This window comes from Musa acuminata, chromosome BXJ1-2, assembly GCF_036884655.1.
Source record: "Musa acuminata AAA Group cultivar baxijiao chromosome BXJ1-2, Cavendish_Baxijiao_AAA, whole genome shotgun sequence".
NCBI lineage: Eukaryota > Viridiplantae > Streptophyta > Magnoliopsida > Zingiberales > Musaceae > Musa > Musa acuminata.
The window spans coordinates 11,041,690-11,063,414 of NC_088328.1; the positions used below are offsets into that span (position 1 = coordinate 11,041,690).

General features: G+C 43.2%; 1 protein-coding gene across 1 annotated transcript in view; it reads left to right on the forward strand.

Annotated features, from left to right (window-relative positions):
• Nucleotides 1-21,725, forward strand: part of LOC135594700 (probable polygalacturonase) — a 45,748-nt gene that overhangs the window by 4,111 nt on the left and 19,912 nt on the right. The window contains exons 2-7 of the mRNA XM_065085161.1: nucleotides 1,800-2,024; nucleotides 5,207-5,441; nucleotides 13,282-13,300; nucleotides 18,823-18,848; nucleotides 19,572-19,588; nucleotides 21,672-21,703. Coding sequence (XP_064941233.1) covers nucleotides 1,800-2,024; nucleotides 5,207-5,441; nucleotides 13,282-13,300; nucleotides 18,823-18,848; nucleotides 19,572-19,588; nucleotides 21,672-21,703 — 554 coding nt within the window. The remainder of the gene's footprint in view (nucleotides 1-1,799; nucleotides 2,025-5,206; nucleotides 5,442-13,281; nucleotides 13,301-18,822; nucleotides 18,849-19,571; nucleotides 19,589-21,671; nucleotides 21,704-21,725) is intronic.

Genomic DNA, 21,725 nt, shown 5'->3' on the forward strand with positions numbered 1-21,725 from the left:
TAACGGTGTTGATCTATAGTTTACCCTCTCTATGGTACTTTCCTGCTATATCTACTCTTTGAGACCTAGAATTCTCTTTTTAGGAGATCCATCCGATATGCTAAAGCCAAGATCTATGTTCTTGATGTTATTGTGATCCTCTGATTATTCTAGAGAAGACCTATTGTAAACCTGTTATCATTATTATTGATAGTGGAAGTTTAAAATGGACTACGGTCTCATGGTTTTTCCCACACTGGGTTTTCCACGTTAAAAGATTTGGTCTCACTGTGTGATTGATTATTTACTCTATTATTTATGTTGTGCTAGTTGATATTTTCATTTAGATATCAAGTTGGTATTTTGATGAGGAACCCATTTTGATACACAAAAAAGGGAAAAGAATATTCCGCTTTAATATGTTTTTTCCCAGTAGGAAGAACATAGGTTGGACTTTATTAGTAATAAGTAAATATTTTGTACGTAAAAAAATCAAGATATTAGGGGGATAAACACCAATCAAAAAATATGAGACAATCCAAAAAACACTTTGATTATGATCAAATTTATAAGCTGACTTGGATATCGAGCATTTACTTATAAGAACTAAATTAGTTGCAACCCTAGAAAATAGAATTTAGTAAATCTTTTCTTACATAGAGTCATTATATATGATATGTTGAGATATGTATGAAAAGTAGATTTTATACGAATCTATTTTTACCATTCATTTCATTCTTGCTCGAGTCGAATGATGAAAAATTATCATATTTGGTTCCTTTGGGGGGTGGATCCATAAGAATTCACTTATCCCAATAACAAAAAAACTTGACTAGAACGATACTATATTAAGAGGAAGTTCGCAGGTTGGCCATGGAAGGCCTAGGTTGCATGCTGATGAGGAAGTTCTACTCGAACTCCCTAGTGAGCTGGTCAAAGGACAAGACCGAAGATTGGTGCAGTCAATTGAACCACGCTCGTACCGGTCCCCTAAGAGTGGTCGGAAATGCCCGGCACATCAATGCATCGGAGGTGCCATAGAGGGCCATCTAAGCCCAAAATGCGGAGACATGCTCCGCGGCATCGGAGCCGTCGTCATATGTCTCCTATGCCGACAGCCTAAAGTTGAGGGGTACCGACTTGTCCTGTACTTCCTGTGTGAAAGGGGACCTACCTAAGCCGCCTTCGCTAGACTCGCTCGGTGATTTTTGGAACTCGCGCTAGAACTCGTCCAGGCGTTGGTTGACCCGGGACAGTTGGGCCCTGAGCGAGACGTCCGCCAAGTCAAACGATACGGTGTCAAGCTCGAAGTGGGGTAGTGTTACTTAGCAGGGTGCGGGTATGCTCTGCTCGGGCGGACCTCTCGGGTCCGTCGCTTGCTCTCGGGCTTCCCCCATCCCGACTTGCTACCCACTCGGTCTCTGTCGGGTCAGGTCAATTGGGGGAGCTGCTAGCCACACGATTTGAGGAATGAACGGAGCGAGCGTTTGTATCATGCCCACCCTGGCTTGCACTTATTTGGTTAGGCTGAGGAATGCCTCAGGTGTCACAGCCGAGGGTCCCGTGGTTAGTTCAAGCGGTGACAACCCTGGGTCATTGAAAAGGTGCCAGTAGCGATCTAGCGTCAAGGCCGGGATCCCCCCATCTCCGAGGGTGGGGAGGGACTGATTTCCGGGCTCGACGGAGGGGAGACCGGTCGGTGGTTCTCCCTCGGGGAGAGCTTCTACGACATGCTTCTACGACATGGCCCTCCTTCTAGCGCCAAAATATTAGTGAACAAGTATACCATGGCTGATGAGTTAGCACGGTTTGGTCCATAGGTCAATGTTAGGAGCCTTCTGTCGAGTGAGCTGGATGACGAGGTGGTCGTGCCCTCGGGAAGGGATGCTTGTTGGCGTTGGTCAGGCTCCGACCGATTGACGGCTCGTCCTTGCGCATTGGATGGCGACCCTTGGGTTGAGACGCTTGCGGCTCGCGAGTGGTCATTCGCTTGCAGAAATGGCCCTCATAGGGTGATCCCCGACTTTGGCCCCTTCGATGAGCAAGTTAGTAGTGGGTGGATTGTTTTCTATTTTTCTTCCTTCCTCTCCCCTCTGGCCGGATGCTGGCCAGGGGCTTTATACTATTGTACGAGGGTTAATAGCACGTCGGTTCGGCGTGGCCGCTGACTCTCGAGGGATGGGGTGACACTTATGACCCTCTCAGGATGGGACATATGGAATAACTTCTTGGTACAGTTCTGACTTAACATGTTGCTTCAGTTGTGATGTATCTTGGGCCCAAAATACACCGTATCAAATAATACTATATTAAGAGCTAAAATGGCTAAAGAGATAGGGCATAATTATTATGAAGAACCCGCATGGCCCAATGATATTTTATATTTTTTTCAGTAGTAATTCTAGGTACTATTGCATGTAATGTAGGCTTGGTAATTCTAGAACCATCATTAGTAATGTAGGCTTTGAAAATATTACCCAAATGGTACTTCGTTCCTGTATTATAAATACTCCGTACAATGCCCAATAAGTTATTAGGTATTTTTTTTAATAGTTTGAATACCAATGAGATTATTCACAGCACTTTTTTTTAAAGAATATTAATAAATTTTAAAATCTATTTCATCATCCAATAGCTACAATAGTCTTTTTATTAGCAGCTCTTTTGTTAGGTATTGGGGCAACATTATCTATTGATAAATCGCTAACTTTAAGTATTTTTTAACTTAATTCAACTGTGAAATACCTGGATATAAGTATCTAAGAATAGTGACTTCATAGTTACTATTCTTAGATACATTAATTTGATTATGATTATTTCATGAAAATACATATTGTACCAAAAAGATTAAAAATAATATTTCTTCTTTCTTTACAAAATTTTTCTTTCTATTTTTATTAGAAAAAGAAGATCAAATAATTGTAATGGATTTAAAATGAAAACTTATTCTTAGATAAACCAATTGTGAAATGCTTTTGTAGAGTGTCCAAAATCTCTTTTACATCTTCTATGTGAACATATTCTCATAGGATCTTCTTGACTCTTATTTAAAGGGTCCAATAATATGTGTGTATTGGATCTTTTGAGACAATTATTGGTCTTAGAATGTAATTCTGATTGGTCAATAAAAATACATGTCAATATAATTTTTTTTAGGTTAGTTAATCTATCTTGGAAGGTAAAAATGGGTAGAGTAAACCTATTTTTATTTTATTTGAAAATAATGTCCTCTTCCTCTGCATGTAGGAAATGAATAAAATAAATCAATTAAATCACGAGAAGTGCTTCCATAGAAGTTAAACTTCCATTCATCTATATCTCTTGTTTTTTATTCCCATTCTCATAAGAATGAATACTATGATTCACATTTCGAATACTATACTAATACTATTATTTAATCATACAATACTAATACTATTATTTAATCATATCATTGAATCATTTATTTCTCTTTAAATCATTTGTTACATCACATACAAAACTTAATTATATACCACTTGTATGAATGGCTCGTAATATGACTAGCAATTGCCACTAATCATTATATCATCACATTATAGTTTATGCCTTAATGGTATAAACTATATTGTCATGATATAAGAAGTACTGTAGGGGCAAATATTGTTAGTCAAGAAAGCCAGGTAGAATCATGAAGTAGGCAAGAAAAAAAATAAATTTAAACTAAAAAATAAAAATGAACCATGTCATAACTTCTCAACAAAAGTGATATTGCCACAAAGAAAGAAGAAAAAAATGCCTATCAAGGAGCACGAACTTGGTAGATCCAATCTAATCACAAGCTAAGTAAAAGGATCAACATGCAAAGCAGTCTCGCCAATAGAATATATCCTACATAACATTATAGAAGTCCAACAAAAAATGAAAGTGTTAAAAGGGTGCAATCTGATGTAAGACATGTGGAAAGATGCTATATTATACAAGGCTACCGTATCAGATGATGTGAGCACCAATGAAAATTTTTTTTTTTCACATTTAGATAAGAATTTAAATCGATAATATATATGAATAATTTATGCATCATAAATCAGAAAATAAAAGATCTAAGGTATTTAATCTCAAGAACATAGGTTATGATATCAGTTGTAAACATAAAATCTGTAATATTCTATATGTAATATGAAAAAAAATTAATTCAGAATTAAAATTAAATAATAATATATCGGATCTACAATGTATATCTTTCGATTTCATCTGGAAAGAACTTTATGAAATCTACAAGGACACCATCTTCGAATCTAAAACCCACTATATATCAATCTAAAAAGAGAACTAGATTCTCTTTTTTCACTCTTTATATTTTTTTTCATATGACAACTTAGATTCGAAAGTTCAATAAAACAAAATGTATTAAAAAGGTATAATCTTGCAATTTACCCTAGTTGGATGTGATACTAGTTACAAGGCTTCTATATCAGATAATGTAAGAACCAATTAAAAAAGAAATTCTCATGATATGGTTCAACGTATTGCTAGAATAACAATAATTTCAGAAAAAAAAATATGCCAAAGGGTCAAGCCAAAACATTATAATGATAATAAATAGGGGTGAAAATATTATAATGATAACAAATAGGTCTAGTGTCATGATTAAGAAAGTAGCAACCATTGTACAAGCCTATAAGGGCCAACTTAAAATAAATTAATCTTAATATGATGATAATCAATCCATTTAAGTTTATTAGAGCAGAGAGACAGATTAATTCATGATAGCTTTTGTCAAGTACAAATGGTTAAGAGTTTACGATTTTATTATTGTGGTAACAAAAGACTTATGTGTTGCTCAATAATATGTCAACTAAAATATATCATTGGAGTAGGACAAATCACATTTTAAAGGAGAGACCAGACCAGACTGTCTCAACAAACATGTTATTTTCAACCAAGGATAATATAACTATCTAAAGTTATGCATACTCAAGTTTGCAGTATAAATAATCTATAATTAGCTCGAATCAACATACTGAAATTAACTAATACATAATTTATAATTAGCCTTCCTCTCTCTCTCTCTCTCTCCATCTCTCTCTATATATAGAACAAGAGCCGAGCCGTGGAAGCATTCTGTTTCTGACACATCTCTCTGACAATGGAGCACTCGCAGCCAATATTCCGTGTAACACCTCTTCTCCTTTTCTTTTCTTTTTCCCAGTAATCCTATCTCAAAGCTTTAATCCTTCAAACTCCAACTTTTCTCAGTTACGTGCAGGTGTTGATGATTTTAGTGCTGTGGACGGTGGTAACGACGGCGTACATAGGGATCGCTAAGGGCCATCGCCACCATCGGCGGGCAAGTGGTGCGACGGAGCTAGAAGCCTTGCACTTCGCGGCGGCGGGGGCAGGAGGATGTCGGGCCCACGTGGCCAACCTGACGGACTTCGGCGGGGTGGGCGACGGGGTGACCTCCAACACGGCGGCCTTTGCAGCGGCCGTGGCCAACCTCAGTACTTCATGAGTGAAAGGGGACTTGCCTGAGCCACCTTCGTTGGACTCACTCTGCGATTTTTGGAACTCGCGCTGGAACTCGTCTAAGAATTGGTTGACCCGGGACAGCTAGGCCCTGAGCGAGTCGTCCGCCGAGTCAAACGATACGATGTCACGCTCGAAGTGGGGTAGTGTGACTTAGTAGGGTGCGGGTATGCTCTACTCGGGCGAACCTCTCGGGTCTGTCGCTTGCTCTTGAGCTTCCCCTATCCCGACTTGCTCTCCACTCGACCTCTGTCGGGTCAGGTCAGTTGGGGGACCCGCTAGCCACACGATATGAGGAATGAGTAGAGTGGGCGTCTGCATCATGCCCGCCATGGCTTGCATTAGCTTGGTCAGGCTGAGGAACACCTTGGGTGTCACGACCGAGGGTCCCATGGTTAGTCCGAGGGGCGACAACCTTGAGTCGTTGAAAAGGTGCCAGTAGCGATCTGGCGTCGAGGCCGGGATCCCCCCATCTCCGAGGGTGGGGAGGGGCTGATTTTCGAGCTCGACGGAGGGGAGACTTGTCACATCCTGGATTTTTTTTTTTTTTTTCACACCGGCCAAATAAATAAACATCACTTTATTCATCATCTATAACCATTTATTACAATTCATTTATTCATCAAATTACAAATAGAAAAGTTAACTTCAAGAGTCATCCAAGTGGCTCTACCTAGCGGTAGAGGAAGGTTCGCTCTCCACTGGAATCCGATTTAGTACTAGAGGGAGGCTGCTCTGAAAATCAAAAACAAAGAAAATTCAGCAATGCTGAGTAGGAACCCCAAATGTCAAATCAAGATAAATACATGACCAAAATTCAATCAATCATCCCATTGGCGTATATCAAGTACCCGAAGGAGCACTCCCCCAACAGCGGATGGAGAGGCTTTATCTTACGGGATGAGTTTGTGTTCTCCCAACAGCGGATGGAGGCAAACTCGTATCACACTCCCAACAGTGGATGGAGTGGTGTCCCACACCCGCCAAAGTGGGGACACGTTCCTCCCAACAGCGGATGGAGGAACCGTCCAGCCGCCACGTCTGACGGCCCGCTAATCCCCGAAGGGAATCGCCCTACCTGCTCTTGGCAGGAATATAATCTCACACTGGTCATATCCATTTCGGGATGAAATAACATATTTAAAACATCTCTTTCAAAAATCATCAATATCAAATAATATAAATTAACCCTCAATTGACTTCAACTCTAGTTTAATCGATTCAATTGAACTCGATTTACTAGAGCCTAACTGAACTGATCTCTAATCCTTATTTAACTGGTCTGGAACCACCCTAGACTAGTATAATTTAGACTAGATTAAGTTCAATTTAGGTTAAACTAACTTGAATAAGTCAATCAATTCGGAATCACCCTGAATTGATCTAGACTAATCAAGTATAATTTAATTCAATCAATATTTGGGCTCAAGTTCAACAATAATATTGGGCTAGATTGAGCCAGTCCATCTATTGGTCATGTGCATTATACATGATTGAGCATGCAGTACATAAAACTGGCCCAACCTTGGCCCATGGACTAGTCATAGCATATACCCATTAACAACATATATAAAAACATAATAATGCATTAAAAGATAGATGAGGAGAAAAGCTTTAATACAAAGAAATAACATTCTCAATTTGACTAGAAATCATAAGACATTAAAAGAGGGACTAGGAGATAAGTTTTAACACAAGGAAATAGCTTTCTAAATTCAAATAAAAATCATGTTTTCAACACATAAAATTTCAACATATTCTAGTCATATTTTAAATCATTTAGAATAATATATTTTAAATTTCAGATCAAAGAATATCAAAAAAAGGGATTTTAGATAACATATTCTAGTCTAACAAGATTTTAATCCAGTTAAGATTAAAGATAAACTGTAATACAGAAAATATATCATATAAAACATATACCTTTTTAATATATTTAATTCTACAATAAAAACCTTAATCATGGGTCTAAGAATATTTTGAAAATTTTAACTGATTACTTTAATACAAAAAAATTTGACATTTAAAGAATTGATACACATTTTTCGAACTATAAAACTTTCAACATTTAAAGAATCAAAATAAAAGCTAAAACTTTTAAGAAAGGTAGGGAAACCTACCTCTTGTGTGAGGAACGAATGAGAGAGATCCCTCCCCTTTAAATAGGAGGAGGTGAGCCTCTATTAAGGGAAATAAATTTTAATTTTCGTATTTATTTAATATAAATTATTTCTATTTAATATACTAACAAATATGACATCATCATATTTGGAATACTTACTAGTTATTTCCTTAATTCATATCAACAAACAAGGAAGTAGATTAAGATTTTCTTAAATTATAATAACAAGTAAGGAAAGAAAATCAATTCCTAACTTAAATATTTGATGTGATTACAAGACTAGTCGGTGGTTCTCCCTCGGGGAGAGCTTCTACTGATGGGGATATAAAGAGGAATAACATTTGTATATGAACAAATACTAGAAGACCATAATACGCAACGGAATTAAATAGAAGCACAATCAAACAGAACACCAAGATATACGTGGAAAACCCCTTCAATGTGAAGGGTAAAAACCACGGGGCAAACTAGAGATAATCCACTATGAGAATAATGAATATACAAATCTCAATCTCTTGCCCTAAACCCTAGCAACAATCACAAGAGAATAACTGGGATACAAGGATCACGTCACTACCCACAATATCTAAAACCTCCCCAAGTAATCATAGCAAGAGTCTACTGTAGATTTGATCTAACCTGAGATGAGAACACTTCTAGATAATTGAGAACAGTCTCTCTACGTTGTCCTTGTCTTCTTCCCTTTCTTTCTCTACCTTTTCTGCCTTATTCTCCTTCTTCTCTTTGGAATCCCATGGCTGTGAAGATCTGCCTCGTTGCTGCCTTTTTATAGCCTTTTTCTGCTTCTAAAACGCAGCCACCACACCTCCCTAATCTTAATTAGGGTTAGGTTAAGAGGGGGTGTGGGCTGCCCTAGCCCACATGGGCTGAATATGGGCTATCAGCCCAACAACCTCCCCCTTCAGCCCATAAGGGAGGCTGTCCCATGACTCCTCAATGTGAAGCCATGCCAACCAGCTATCGGCATATCTCCTGTCTTTCTTTTGGTAAGGTCTTCGTCAACATGTCTGCTCCGTTGTCATCTGTATGAATTTTCTGAAGCTGCAACTGCTTCTCTTCAAATACATTTCGAATCCAGTGGTATCTGACATCTATATGCTTTGATTTTGAATGAAACATTGGGTTCTTACACAAATGGATGGCACTTTGGCTGTCACAATGCACCACATAATTTTTCTGTTTCAGCCCCAATTCTTGTAAGAATTCTTTCATCCATAACATTTCTTTGCATACCTCTGTAGCAGCAATATATTCTGCTTCTGTGGTAGAGAGAGCAATACACCTTTGCAACCTAGATTGCCATGACACAGCTCCCCCTGCAAAAGTAAGTACATAACCTGAAGTAGACTTTCTCGTATCTATATCTCTTGCCATATCTGCATTTGTGTAACCTGTCAACACATGTGGTCCACCTCCAAAGCTTAAACAAACCTTAGAGCTCCCTCTGAGATATCTAAAAATCTACTTCACTGCTGCCCAGTGCTCTTTGCCTGGATTTGCAAGAAATCTGCTAGTAACACCCACTGCATATGCGATGTCCGGCCTCGTACATACCATTGCATACATTAAACTTCCAACTGCTGAAGCATAAGGAACCTTTTGCATTTTCTCCTTATCCTCATCACTTGACGGACTTTGTTCTGAGCACAACTTGAAGTGACCTGCAAGAGGAGAACCAACTGGTTTTGCGTTGCTCATACTAAATCTTTCCAATACCTTCTCGATGTATTTCTCCTATGACAACCAAATCTTCTTGTTTTTCCTATCACTGAAAATCTGCATGCCTAGTATTTGCTTTGCTGGCCCTATGTCCTTCATTGCAAAAGACTCACTCAGTTCCTTCTTCAACCTGTCAATTTTAGACATATCTTTCCCAAGAATAAGCATGTCATCAACATAAAGTAAGAGAATAATAAAATACTCACCAAACCATTTGATGTACACACAATGATTTGAAGTCGTTCTTTTGTATCCATTTTCTGTCATAAATGAATCAAATTTTCTATACCACTGTCTTGGAGCTTGCTTTAGCCCATACAAGCTCTTCTTCAACTTGCAGACAAAATTATCTTTACCTTTGACTTTGAAGCCTTCTGGTTGCTCCATATAAATTTCCTCCTCCAAATCACCATGAAGGAAAGCTGTCTTCACATCTAGCTGCTCATCCTCCAAGTCCTGGCTAGCAGCAATACCAAGAGCAACACGAATAGAAGACATTTTAACAACAGGAGAGAAAATCTCTTCAAAGTCAATACCTTTCTTTTGACAAAAGCCTTTCACAACCAATCTAGCTTTGTACTTTAGTTGAGAACAATATTCTTGAGTCTTCAACCTAAAAACCCACTTGTTCTTCAAGGCCTTCATTCCATTTGGTAGCAGCACCAAATTATAAGTGTGGTTCTTCTGAAGAGCATCCATCTCTTCCTGTATAGCAACTAACCACTTCTCTTTCTGCTCACTTTCAATTACTTCTTGGTAACTCTCTGGTTCACCTGCATCAGTAAGCATCACATACTCATCTGTAGAGTATCTTCTAGAAGGTTGACGTTGTCTAGAAGATCTTCTCAACTGAGGTTCTGTTGGAACTTGCTCTCCTACTTCTTCTTGCTCAACATGTCTTGCAGGTAGGTCAACATCATGCTCTACACTATCTTCCTGCACATCTCCCCCATCACCATGATATACTGGAGGAATAACTGGGTCACAATCTGCTAATCCTTCTGCAGAAGTCTTGGCCTGTGTCTTCTGTTGGGAAATCATGGGGGGGCGACATCATATGCGCGGCGGAAAAACAAGAAAACAAAATCCCCGATTCCCAAAAAGATGTTCGTCGTCGTGCGAAGATTGGTGCGCAAAATCCGTGAAACATAAAACTGCGTATAGAGTATATTGTGTTACCTAGGGAGATCGTATATCCCTGTTTCCTTGCAGATCCTTAGGAGAGGGTGAAGGAGGTCAAGCGTCCTCCTCTCTAGCGGTGATCCACACAGCAGGGTTGCGACGACGCTCCTCAAAACTCCAGGCCTGCTCTGAGGTGGAGAGGGAGAGGAGAATAGGAAAGGCAAGCAAAGACTCCAGCCTATGAGGCTCTAAATACCTCCTATTTATAGAGGTCCCCTGTCAAACCCTAATGGGTCCTCCCCTAATGGGTATTGGATCTGCATCCAATAAGACAAGGGCTCCGTCGGATATCTCATATCCGAACCTCTACTCATCGTAATACCTACCGTATGTGTGTGACCCTCTAGGCCCAATATCGAGCTGGCCGTGAGTCATAACCGTCAGAACTCCTTCTAACTCAGTGAATTATTATCTCTGTAATAATTCACTTGACTCATCGACTACAGATGTACTAGGCCACTACGCCGTAGTCCCCAGACGATACAGGGGAATCCAATCCATTGGACCTGTTTGTCCTCAGTTACCGTGTACCTATAGTCGCTCATCCATCTAATATCCTAGAGACCGTATATCGAGCATGGTGTTGTCAGACCCATACGGTTTCTACTCGAGTCTCGCTCTAATCGGATTCTCCCGGAGAACTCTTTCTCTCTCAACCCGTATGACCCTGGCCAGGGATTTGTCTGAGCAAGAACACATGAGATATTCCTCTCATGACGCCGAGAGTGGATGATCCTCTATCGACACTCAATAGCCCTCGTAAGGTCGACTACCACTCCCAATGACCAGCTGTACTCAATCTGGGACAGCCAAACCTATAAGTCTGGTATCAAAGAGTGGAGCACTCATACAGGACATCCTTGGTGTCTCAAGTTTAAGGACCAGATACACCACTAGGACTACGAAATCGCTGTCTGACAATAAGGCATCATCAACCATCCAGCATTTCGTAAGCGGATCAATCAGTGAACTCATTCTCCAATGAGCACCTGTACTGTATCCCTAGTGTCCCTACACGAGCAGCTATGAGACCAGCTGCATTTATCATATGGACGGGTATACAGCACACCAGTCTATCCGGTTATCACGATGTCCCTCTCGAGTAACCTATGACCGGGATTATTTAGGATATGTGTTTAAAGGTGAATCGATCTCATTATCGTGATCTCATCACGATCTGATTCCCATTGCACAAATCCAAGGACATCACAATATATATATGCACATATGCAATAGTTATAAAGTGATATACGCCAAAATATAATAAGCAAAAAGATTCTGTATCAAGTCACACGTGCCATCACTCACGTGATTGGCTTGCTGGGTACCTATGACTAGTAATCTCCCACTTGACCTAAAGCCAATCACCTATGTGTCTGATCCCCATCAGACCCCTGTGACGCTCAAAGACAATCTGAGACAACGGCTTTGTCAGTGGATCTACAATGTTATCTTCGGATGGAACTCTTTCCACTGCTACATCTCCTCGGGTTACGATCTCTCTGATAAGCTGGAACCTCCTCAGAACACTTCTGATGAGACCCGGGTTCCATTATTTGAGTAATCGCCCCGTTGTTGTCGCAATATAAGGAGATCGGCTCCTCGCTACCTGGTACGAATCCCAAATCTGTGATGAACTTCTTCACCCAGACTCCCTCCTTTGCTACATCTAATGCAGCAATGTACTCCGCCTCTGCGGTCGAGTCAGCAGTGGTATCTTGCTTGGAACTCTTCCAGCACACTGCTCCTCCATTTAAGGTGTACACATACCCTGAATTCGACTTGCTATCATCAACATTAGACTGAAAACTTGAGTCCGTGTAACCTTTAACCTTAAGGCTACTACCTCCATATACTAGTAAAAGATCCTTAGTCCTTCTCAAGTACTTAAGGATACACTTTACTGTTTTCCAATGCTCCAAGCCTGGATCCGCCTGGTACCTGCTCGTGACACTCAGAGCATGCGCTATATCAGGCCTAGTACATAGCATGGCATACATGATAGACCCTATTGTTGAGGCATAAGGTATCATATACATGTTCGCCTTTCTTCTGGAGTCTTTGGGGACATACTTGTAGAAAGCGATATCCCATGTCTCATCTGTATGAGACCTCTCTTGGAATTTTCCATGCCAAACCTTTTGACAATGGTTTCTATGTACCTGGACTAGGACAAGCCAAGCATCCTTTTGGATCTATCTCTATAGATTCTAATCCCCAAGATATAGGATGCTTCCCCTAAGTACTTCATGGAGAAGTGTCTAGATAACCAAACCTTTACTGTGGATAGCATTCCTACGTCATTCCCAATGATCAGGATGTCATCCACATATAACACCAAAAAGGTGATAGCGCTCCCACTTACCTTTCTGTATACACGAGGCTCATCTTCGTTCTTAACAAAGTCATAAGATCTGATTGCCTCATCAAATCTTATGTTCCAACTTCGGGAAGCTTGCTTTAGTCCATAAATGGATCTAAGCAATCTACACACCTTATCTGGGCAGTTCTTGGACACGAATCCCTTAGGTTGCATCATATACACCTCCTCCTCGAGGTTCCCGTTGAGGAATGCGGTTTTCACATCCATCTGCCAGATCTCATAATCATAGTGTGTTGCAATAGCCAATAGAATTCTGATGGATTTTAGCATTGCTACGGGTGAGAAGGTTTCGTCGTAGTCAACACCTTGCCTTTGACGATACCCCTTAGCCACTAGCCTTACTTTATAGGTCTCTACCTTTCCATCTACTCCGATCTTTTTCTTAAAGATCCACTTGCAACCGATGGGTACAATACCTTCGGGCGCATCAACTAGGTTCCAAACCTTATTGGAGTACATAGAATCCATCTCAGAATTCATGGCTTCTTGCCACTTCCCAGAGTCTATACTCATAATAGCCTCATCGTAGGTCTGAGGATCAATATCCTCTACATCCTCTCCTCTAATATGTCCCACATATCTTTCAGGAGGATGGGATACTCCATCAGACCTGCGTAAAGTTGATACTTGTGTATTAGGTACCTGAACAGACTCGGGCTGTAGAATGGTGCTTGAGCTTGGTTCTCCAACTTCGCTCAACTCTATCATTCTCCCACTGTCTCCGCCAAGAATGTGTTCCTTCTCAAGGAACACTGCTCTCTTAGCTACAAAGACCTTTTGGTCCTCGAGATGATAGAAATAATACCCACAAGTTTCCTTGGGGTATCCCACAAATTTGCATCACTCTGTCCTTGATTCTAACTTATCGGGGTTGTGTCTTTTAACGTGGGCAGGGCAGCCCCAAATCTTAACAACCTTAAGATCAGGCTTCTTCTCTTTCCATATCTCATATGGTGTAGACACTACCGACTTAGTTGGAACTCTGTTCAGAAGGTAAGCTGCGGTTTCTAGGGCATATCCCCAGAATGAGATGGGTATGTCAGCGAAACTCATCATGGACCGTACCATATCTAATAATGTACGATTTCTCCTTTCAGAGGCACCATTGAGCTAAGGTGTATAAGGAGGTGTCCATTGGAATAATATCCCATGGTCCTTGAGGAACTGAGTAAACTCTGTACTTAAGTACTCACCTCCTCGATCTGATCGAAGAGTTTTGATACTCTTTCCAGTCTGGTTCTCCACCTCATTCTTATACTCTCTGAATTTCTCAAAGGCCTCGGACTTGTACTTCATTAAGTACACATATCCATACCTTGAGAAATCATCAGTAAATGCAATGAAGTAGGAGTAACCTCCAATGGCATGAGTTGACATGGGTCCACATACATCACTATGTATGAGTTCCAACAACTCAGTGGCTCTCTCTCCAGTTCTACTAAATGGAGAGTTGGTCAATTTTCCACGAAGGCAAGGCTCGCAAGTTACATATGACACATAGTCGAATGGATCTAGATATCCATCATTTAGCAACTTTTGAATCATTCCCTCATGGATATGACCTAGCCTACAATGTCATAGGTATACACTATTCACCTCCTCTCGTTTCCTCTTAGATACTTACATCCATGATATGTGGAGTAGTGTCTTGCATAAACAAACCTTTATGCAATATTCCTCTCGTCAATCTCCCCTCGGCTTTGCTAGAATTTACAATAAATTGTAGATGTGATAAGCAATATTGGTATCCAATACCAATGCACTATCACAAAAATCCAACAATTGGAGATTGATCATGAATGTACCTGAAGCTTCACTAAGCTTCTTGTTTCGACCTTTCTGCAAGGTACTTTTTGCAGTTCCTCTTCCAGTGCCCATCTTTACCACAGTGGAAGCATTGGCCTTTGTCCTTTACTAGGTCTTTCTTAGCAACCTTTGCTTTACCTGGTCTGCCCTTGCCCTTTCCCTTCTTAAGGGACCTTTCTACTTTCCTTTTCTTTTTGGTCTCACCAGTGTAGAGAACTGGCTTCTCTTTCTTAATAGTACTCTCTGCCTCCATCAACATATTGAGGAGTCTGGGAGAGTCACCTCAAGCTTGTTCATATTAAAATCCATTATGAACTATGAAAAGGAATCTGGTAGGGACTGAAGTACAATGTCCACACACAAGTTATCCTCTAGGACCATTCCTAGACCTGTGAGTTTCTCTATCCATTCAATCATCTTTAGGACATGATTTTAAACCAGTGTCCCCTCAGTCATCCTAGCGTGGAAGAGACTCTTAGATATCTCATATCGCTGAGTCCTTCCCTGTTCCTCAAACAATTTGCGGACATGTAGGAGAATGGATCTGGCATCCATCTTTTCATGTTGTCTCTGTAACTCAGGAGTCATAGAGCCCAACATATAGCACTGAGCAAGAGTGGAGTCATCAATGTACTTCACGTAGCGAGCGATCTCATCCTCGCTTGCCCCTTCTTCGGGCGTAGGCATCACTGTATCAAGGACGTACACGATTTTCTCCGCTGTGAGAACAATTCTCAAGTTACGGAACCAATCCGTATAATTTGGACCAGTGAGGTGGTTGACATCAAGTATGTCACGTAAGGGATTTGAAAGCGACATTTTCTAAAAATATAGATGCAGCAGAAATGAATAACATGCAGATTTTGTAAGAAATAAACTATCAAGATATGGACTTCTATCTTAATATACACCCACTATTTTACTAACGAGTCACGCGACACCCTCAGCACGTGAAACGGAAGTCTCCGGTAGACTTCTAGTGGGGATCAGGATCCAATCAGCGTCTTAGTGTAACCTCGAGGGACTCGACCAATCACACTAAGCCTAAAAGGTAGGCAACTCTTGCCGATCATAACTCCTTGTGATTCCCGTCCTGTTCGGCCTCCGAATCACCATGGCCTCGAGGGACTCGACCAACCATGATGCTCGGTTAAGTCAACACCTTCGTTACAAGATGAGTCTGATTTGATGATATACCCTCGAGGGACTCGACCAAGTATACCATGCCCTCAGGTCACCAGTGACATCTCTATGTCGTAAGCAAGATAGCGAATCGCGATATAGGTGAGTCTCGAGAGACTCGACCAACTCAACCTACATCGGGAATCGGTTCCTACTTATAACGATGGAAGGCCACGTGGGTCAATCTAATTGCCTCACGTTTACCGACTTAATATTATCGAGAGATGTTTCTAAGATTTGGTCTCCTAATATGACATGTCACATATATACATATTTAATATATATCTACATCGCATGCAAATATATATACTTATCTAGTATGTGTATAATCAATTACACCAGATGATTATGGACCACAACCTAATGTGATTAGGCCCAAACCAGTAGGCCTAATCACTCACATCAAGATCTATGTGTGCAACGGTGCATCTCCATGCCCTGTGATCGTCCATCTCATCCTCGTCGGTTCCGTCGACATCTTGATGCATCTCCATGCATCACGATCGTCCGTCTCGTGGGTCCCGCTATCGCATCCACGCTCCCGCTGCGCCTCCTCATGTGATTACAACTTAATTATAGGCACGCAGGCCCGACAATAAACGAGAAATATAATGGAGGCTCGCAGACCTCAATAATAATAATCACAAGTACACACATCACACGGTCCATGATCATCCGTCCACACATCATACATCACATGTATAAATAATCATCATCATGTAGGACAACTAGATAATAATCAACTAAACCTTTTAATTAATTAATATTTTCTGAAATCAGAGACATGTAGGGAATTTCTGAATTTATAGGGGTATTTTCCTAATTTGGACAAAAGACAGAAACTGAAATTTCTCAAATTCCAAGGGGCAAAACTGTCTTTTGCCCAGAAAACCCTAATGCCCTTTCCCCCTTTCGCTGCTGCCGCCGCCACCCTGCCGGCGGCGGCCTGTGCGGCGGGGCGAGGGCACTGCCCTCGCCTGTAGGTGGCACGCCCGCTGGCGGCGATGCCGCTGCGGGTGGGCACCCCCTTCGGGCGCCGCTGCCTCCGCAGGCGGTGCTGTCCCGCCGGGCGGCCGCCCCTGTGGGAGGGGGTTTCGCCCGCGGGAGCAGCGGCGGCAGGCGTCGCTGCCCTACGGCGGCAGGCGCCGCTGCCCTTGTTAGGATCGAGAGCACTAAGAGGGAGGGGGGGTGAATTAGTGCAGCGGATAACTTTGTACGATTAAAATCGAAAGCTGCGTTTGAACGATAAGGACAGTTCTATATGAAAGTTGATACTAAGCAAGATTGCAGTCAATCTATGCAGGCAGTTTGCAGCTATGAAGAAAACTAGAATATCGGCGCAAACTGAAATCCGACGTTCTGTCACGGACAAACTTTGAAACAGGATGTTTGATGTAATGCTTATATCTGTCCGTGTCTGTTGGCATGTTCATGCCTTGTACAAAATATAGAGGGGCGGCCGAAGGCTTAATAGTCCCACTTTAGTTGGGTTGGTGGCCTCTTTAGGCTTGTAAATAAAGGTTGTGTCATGTGGACACGTGAGAGAGCTTTTCGGTCTGTAATGGACCATTTTACCCTTTGTTGTGCCACTGTTCAGAGCTTGTAAAGTCTGTTTGTAATTTGCATTGTCTATGAAGTGTTTTTCGGACATGTTTGCTTGTGGATCCCGATTGAGGCGTTCTCTCTAACCCGTTCTCTCTTTTGGAGGTCCTAAGGGACAATGGGAGGCTTCGGGGAGGCTGACCTTTGCGGACGGACACGCAAGGGTGCCGCACGACTTAGGCAAAACCAGCTAAGTCCGTGTCATATGGTATCAGAGCGGGACAAGCACTCATAGAAACACTTGACATGCAAACGTGGGGGACCTAGCGGGGCTGCGTTGCGGGCAGTCAGCACACGCGCGACCGTTTGAGGGAAAACGGGCATGGAGATGTAGGGAAAAGAGTCGCTCAGAGGAGCGGGCATCTGAGATTGGCATTCAGAGGAATGGCCAACCCTTCGCGCAAGAGGCACCACGAGAACAGGCAAGCTTGGAAGAATTTGGAGCGCACAAAGGTTGGGATGGCTGAGTTTGAGCTACGGCTCAACGTTGACAACTATACTTGATGGTGCTCTAGGCAAGCGAGGCGCTTGGCAAGAATGAGACCATCCAAGGTGAAATGAGTTGCTCAACGACCAAAAGAGTTATGCAAAGCTCACAGAGGTGAGGGGAATTGCTAACTCGAAGAAGTTGGTACTCATGCATGGGCTTGTATGCGGACGATGGAATATTCGTGGCCATCCCAAGGCGGTCGAGACTCGGCGCCATGGAGCATTAAAATTTCTCTTCGGCATGCGAAGGATACGTCCGGAGGAGGCTGAAGCGTGCAACGAGTTCAGCATGTTGCTAGGCCTTGAGGGGTGCAGCGGTGGCTGTATTGACGTGGAGGCGCAATCTAGCAAGTGTGTTTGCAAGAGGCATAACAATGCACAGTTTGTTCAGCAGATCGGAGTAGTCCAAGGGGATGGTGGTCTCTGAAACGAAGAGAGATGTTGCTCCAATGGGATAGTTATCCAGGAGGGATAAGTCTCGGCACTCCAGAGGGAGAATCATGTGAGACGGACTTCACATGTTGAGGGGGAGTACCTCATAAACAACAACTCCACGAAGCTCGATGGACTGAGCAAGCGGCGAGGAGTCGTCGCATGATCTCGCTCGAGAGAATGCATTGGTGGATGCATTGCGAGATCAAGTGGGGGAGCGACCTGAAGCAACTTAAATGAAGGCACACTTAGAGTCGATATGGAGATCGGACTCGAGGGAGGGCTGACCCGTGGAATGGTGGGCGAGGGCCACCATCGACTCAATGCGAAAACGAGGAGCGGAGCAACTTGGGTGTAACTTGGCGAAGTTCCCAAGCCGCATGAAGGGAGCCAACAGAGAAGTTGGAACATAGAGCAGAGGCACAGTGCTTTTCTTAGACAGAGGTCAAGGACATGAGCTCTTGCAGAGGCAAGAGCAGGATCATGTTGTTCCATGGGTCCTTCATTCTGACGGAGTGGACTCATCTTGCATGGTGCCAAAGACGAAGGGAGCTTCGGGGCACATGCACCTTATCTCGGAGGAGCATTTGAGGGAGGAACTAAGGCGACTCAATTTGCGGAGGCGAAGTTGGGTTCAGAAGGCCTTAGCATGGGGCAAGAGGACGCAGAGGCGGGTGCTCTTGAAAAATATGCCACAGTGTTGCCATTCAAGTTGCCGTGAAGGAAGCGGTGCGCAGCGGAGATTGTGCTGGTAGGGGCAGAGGCCCAGGATCCAGGCAATGGTGCACAAATTACAGCGAAGTCGGTGGACTTCGGGAGCTACTAGGCGACGGACTGTCCTAGAGCAGTGCTTCATCTAGGTGTGACCCAAGAGTGGGTGGATGAAGGTCGATTGCCAGAGGAGCGAACAAAATCGAAGGTGGAGGAGACCCTACGATGTTTTGGCAGAGGCCACACATGGAGGGTTCACAATTCGAGTTTATTCCACAAGGATCAGAATGCAATGGAGATGTCACCAGGAGGCGACATGGTGCAGCGGATCGTGGTGGAACAGTTCGTGGCAATGCGATACACACGACTAGTGTCCCGTGAGGGATGAGATCATATGGAGGTATGATCGGGAGCTACTGGGAGCTCCACTTTGGTGAACAACACGACGGCAAGAAGGGCTATGGATTCAAGGAGTGAAGGCCATGGTACCGCAGAGGCGGGTCTTCCGGGCGTGCACCGAATTTTGCATCGGATGAAAACCTTGGTCATCAGCATATGGGGGCTGGGTTCCACCAAGGGAAAAGTTCGAATGCAAGTACCAGTGAGTTCCATGGAGGGACTTGATCATGCAGAGGTATGATCGAAGCAGCTGGAGAGTTGGACTGCTCTAGAGCTCATATTCGCTTAAGGGAGCCCGACAAGTCAGAGGACAAGGTCGAGTAAGCGAACGTTGCTACCAAGGAAGCTAAGGAGAACAGAATTGGTGCAAACCCTACAACGCGATGGCAGAGGCCATGCATGGGAGTTGCAGTCTGTCTTTCCATCGACCAAACAGACTGCTTGGAGAACACAGAGGTGTTGAAGCAGGGGGTCGAAAGGGGCGAGGAAGCGACGATGAGTCCAGAGGGACTTAGCTACCCAAAATCAAGCATCAGTTAGAATGGAGGTGGACTCAGAGGAGTGCCACGGAGACATATCTACTAATCGGGAAGAAAAGGGATGCAGATGTGAGACGACGGATAGTAGGGCCATGGGCTTGGTAGCGCCATGGTACCGCAGAGGCGGGACTTCCGTCAAAGTCATTGATCCCTTGCTCTCTTGGAGGGAGAGCGCTTGGTCGTGAAAGGGGCCGAGGAGGTGGAGCATGCAAAGGCAATCTCCAAGTACCGAGACATGGCTGAAGGGTAGAGGCCGAGGAACTTCGTAAGACCGGTGTCAACAAGTTTCTCATCAAGATTGCCATAAGTGAAGGACTTCGGGTCATGCAAGAGTGCACGACCAAGGAACGAAGCAGGCAGTACGTGGTGCTGTACCTTTGCTACTCAGGGGAGTAGGCGGCAGGGTTGATGGAGAAGACGGTACAATCCCAAAGGCGACCAAACTGATGAGAAAATTACTCCAAGTTGGGGTGAAAACTTCCTGCATTCCAGAAGTTCAATGGCATTGAGAAGGTGAATCACAGTAGCTAACTCAACACAAGGAGTGCAAACACTTCAAGTGCTTCAGAAGTGTGAGCAAAGAGCAAGCGAAGGCCAGTAAACAGCTCGATGCATGAAGTACAACCTCGAGGAGGCGGGCGAAGTCAAGTAACCTTTGCCTTCTCAACTCTTAAGAGAATGGGCGAAACCGAGTACCCCAGTTCTCTTATCTATCCAGCAGAGGAGCTCTGCACAAGTTCAAAGACCCTTTGAAGATAAAGGAAGACAATAGTTGTCAAATCCTCACCAACGGTGATCAGTGCTACTGAGAGTAGATTGTCCGCTTCATTTCCCAACGAAATGCCAATCGAAAGCGGAAGTGATGCGAACCTACTTGGATGTGACAACTAACTGAAAGAAGAGTCAATGAGTAGATTTTGTGGAGGAAGGACCCAAAACTTCAGAAGTTTGCGAGGCGATGCTCGTTAAAGCTCCAACAAGCATCCACCCAGTTCAAGCAGCATGTGGAAATTTTGAGAGACTGGCGCAGTAAGGATGGTCTTTTCCTTCATTTGATGGATCCGCAGTAATCAACGAGGATCAACACAACTCAGCCAACCCCACACCAGAGTCAGAGTCATTGGCGAGTTGAAGCAGCATGGCGGATCAAAGGTTCGACTACTCAAAAACAGCAGCGGAGAGCAGCTGGGAGCCAGGAGGCGCATTGCAGCTGGAGCAGAAGATTGAAGACTCAGCAAAGGCGAAGAGTTGCAGTGTTCACAAAGGCTTCGACGAGGACGCCGAAGGGATAAGTGGGGGAGAATGTCACGGACAAACTTTGAAACAGGATGTTTGATGTAATGCTTATATCTGTCCGTGTCTGTTGGCATGTTCATGCCTTGTACAAAATGTAGAGGGGCGGCCGAAGGCTTAATAGTCCCACTTTAGTTGGGTTGGTGGCCTCTTTAGGCTTGTAAATAAAGGTTGTGTCATGTGGACACGTGAGAGAGCTTTTCGGTCTGTAATGGACCATTTTACCCTTTGTTGTGCCACTGTTCAGAGCTTGTAAAGTCTGTTTATAATTTGCATTGTCTATGAAGTGTTTTTCGGACATGTTTGCATGTGGATCCCGATTGAGGCGTTCTCTCTAACCCGTTCTCTCTTTTGGAGGTCCTAAGGGACAATGGGAGGC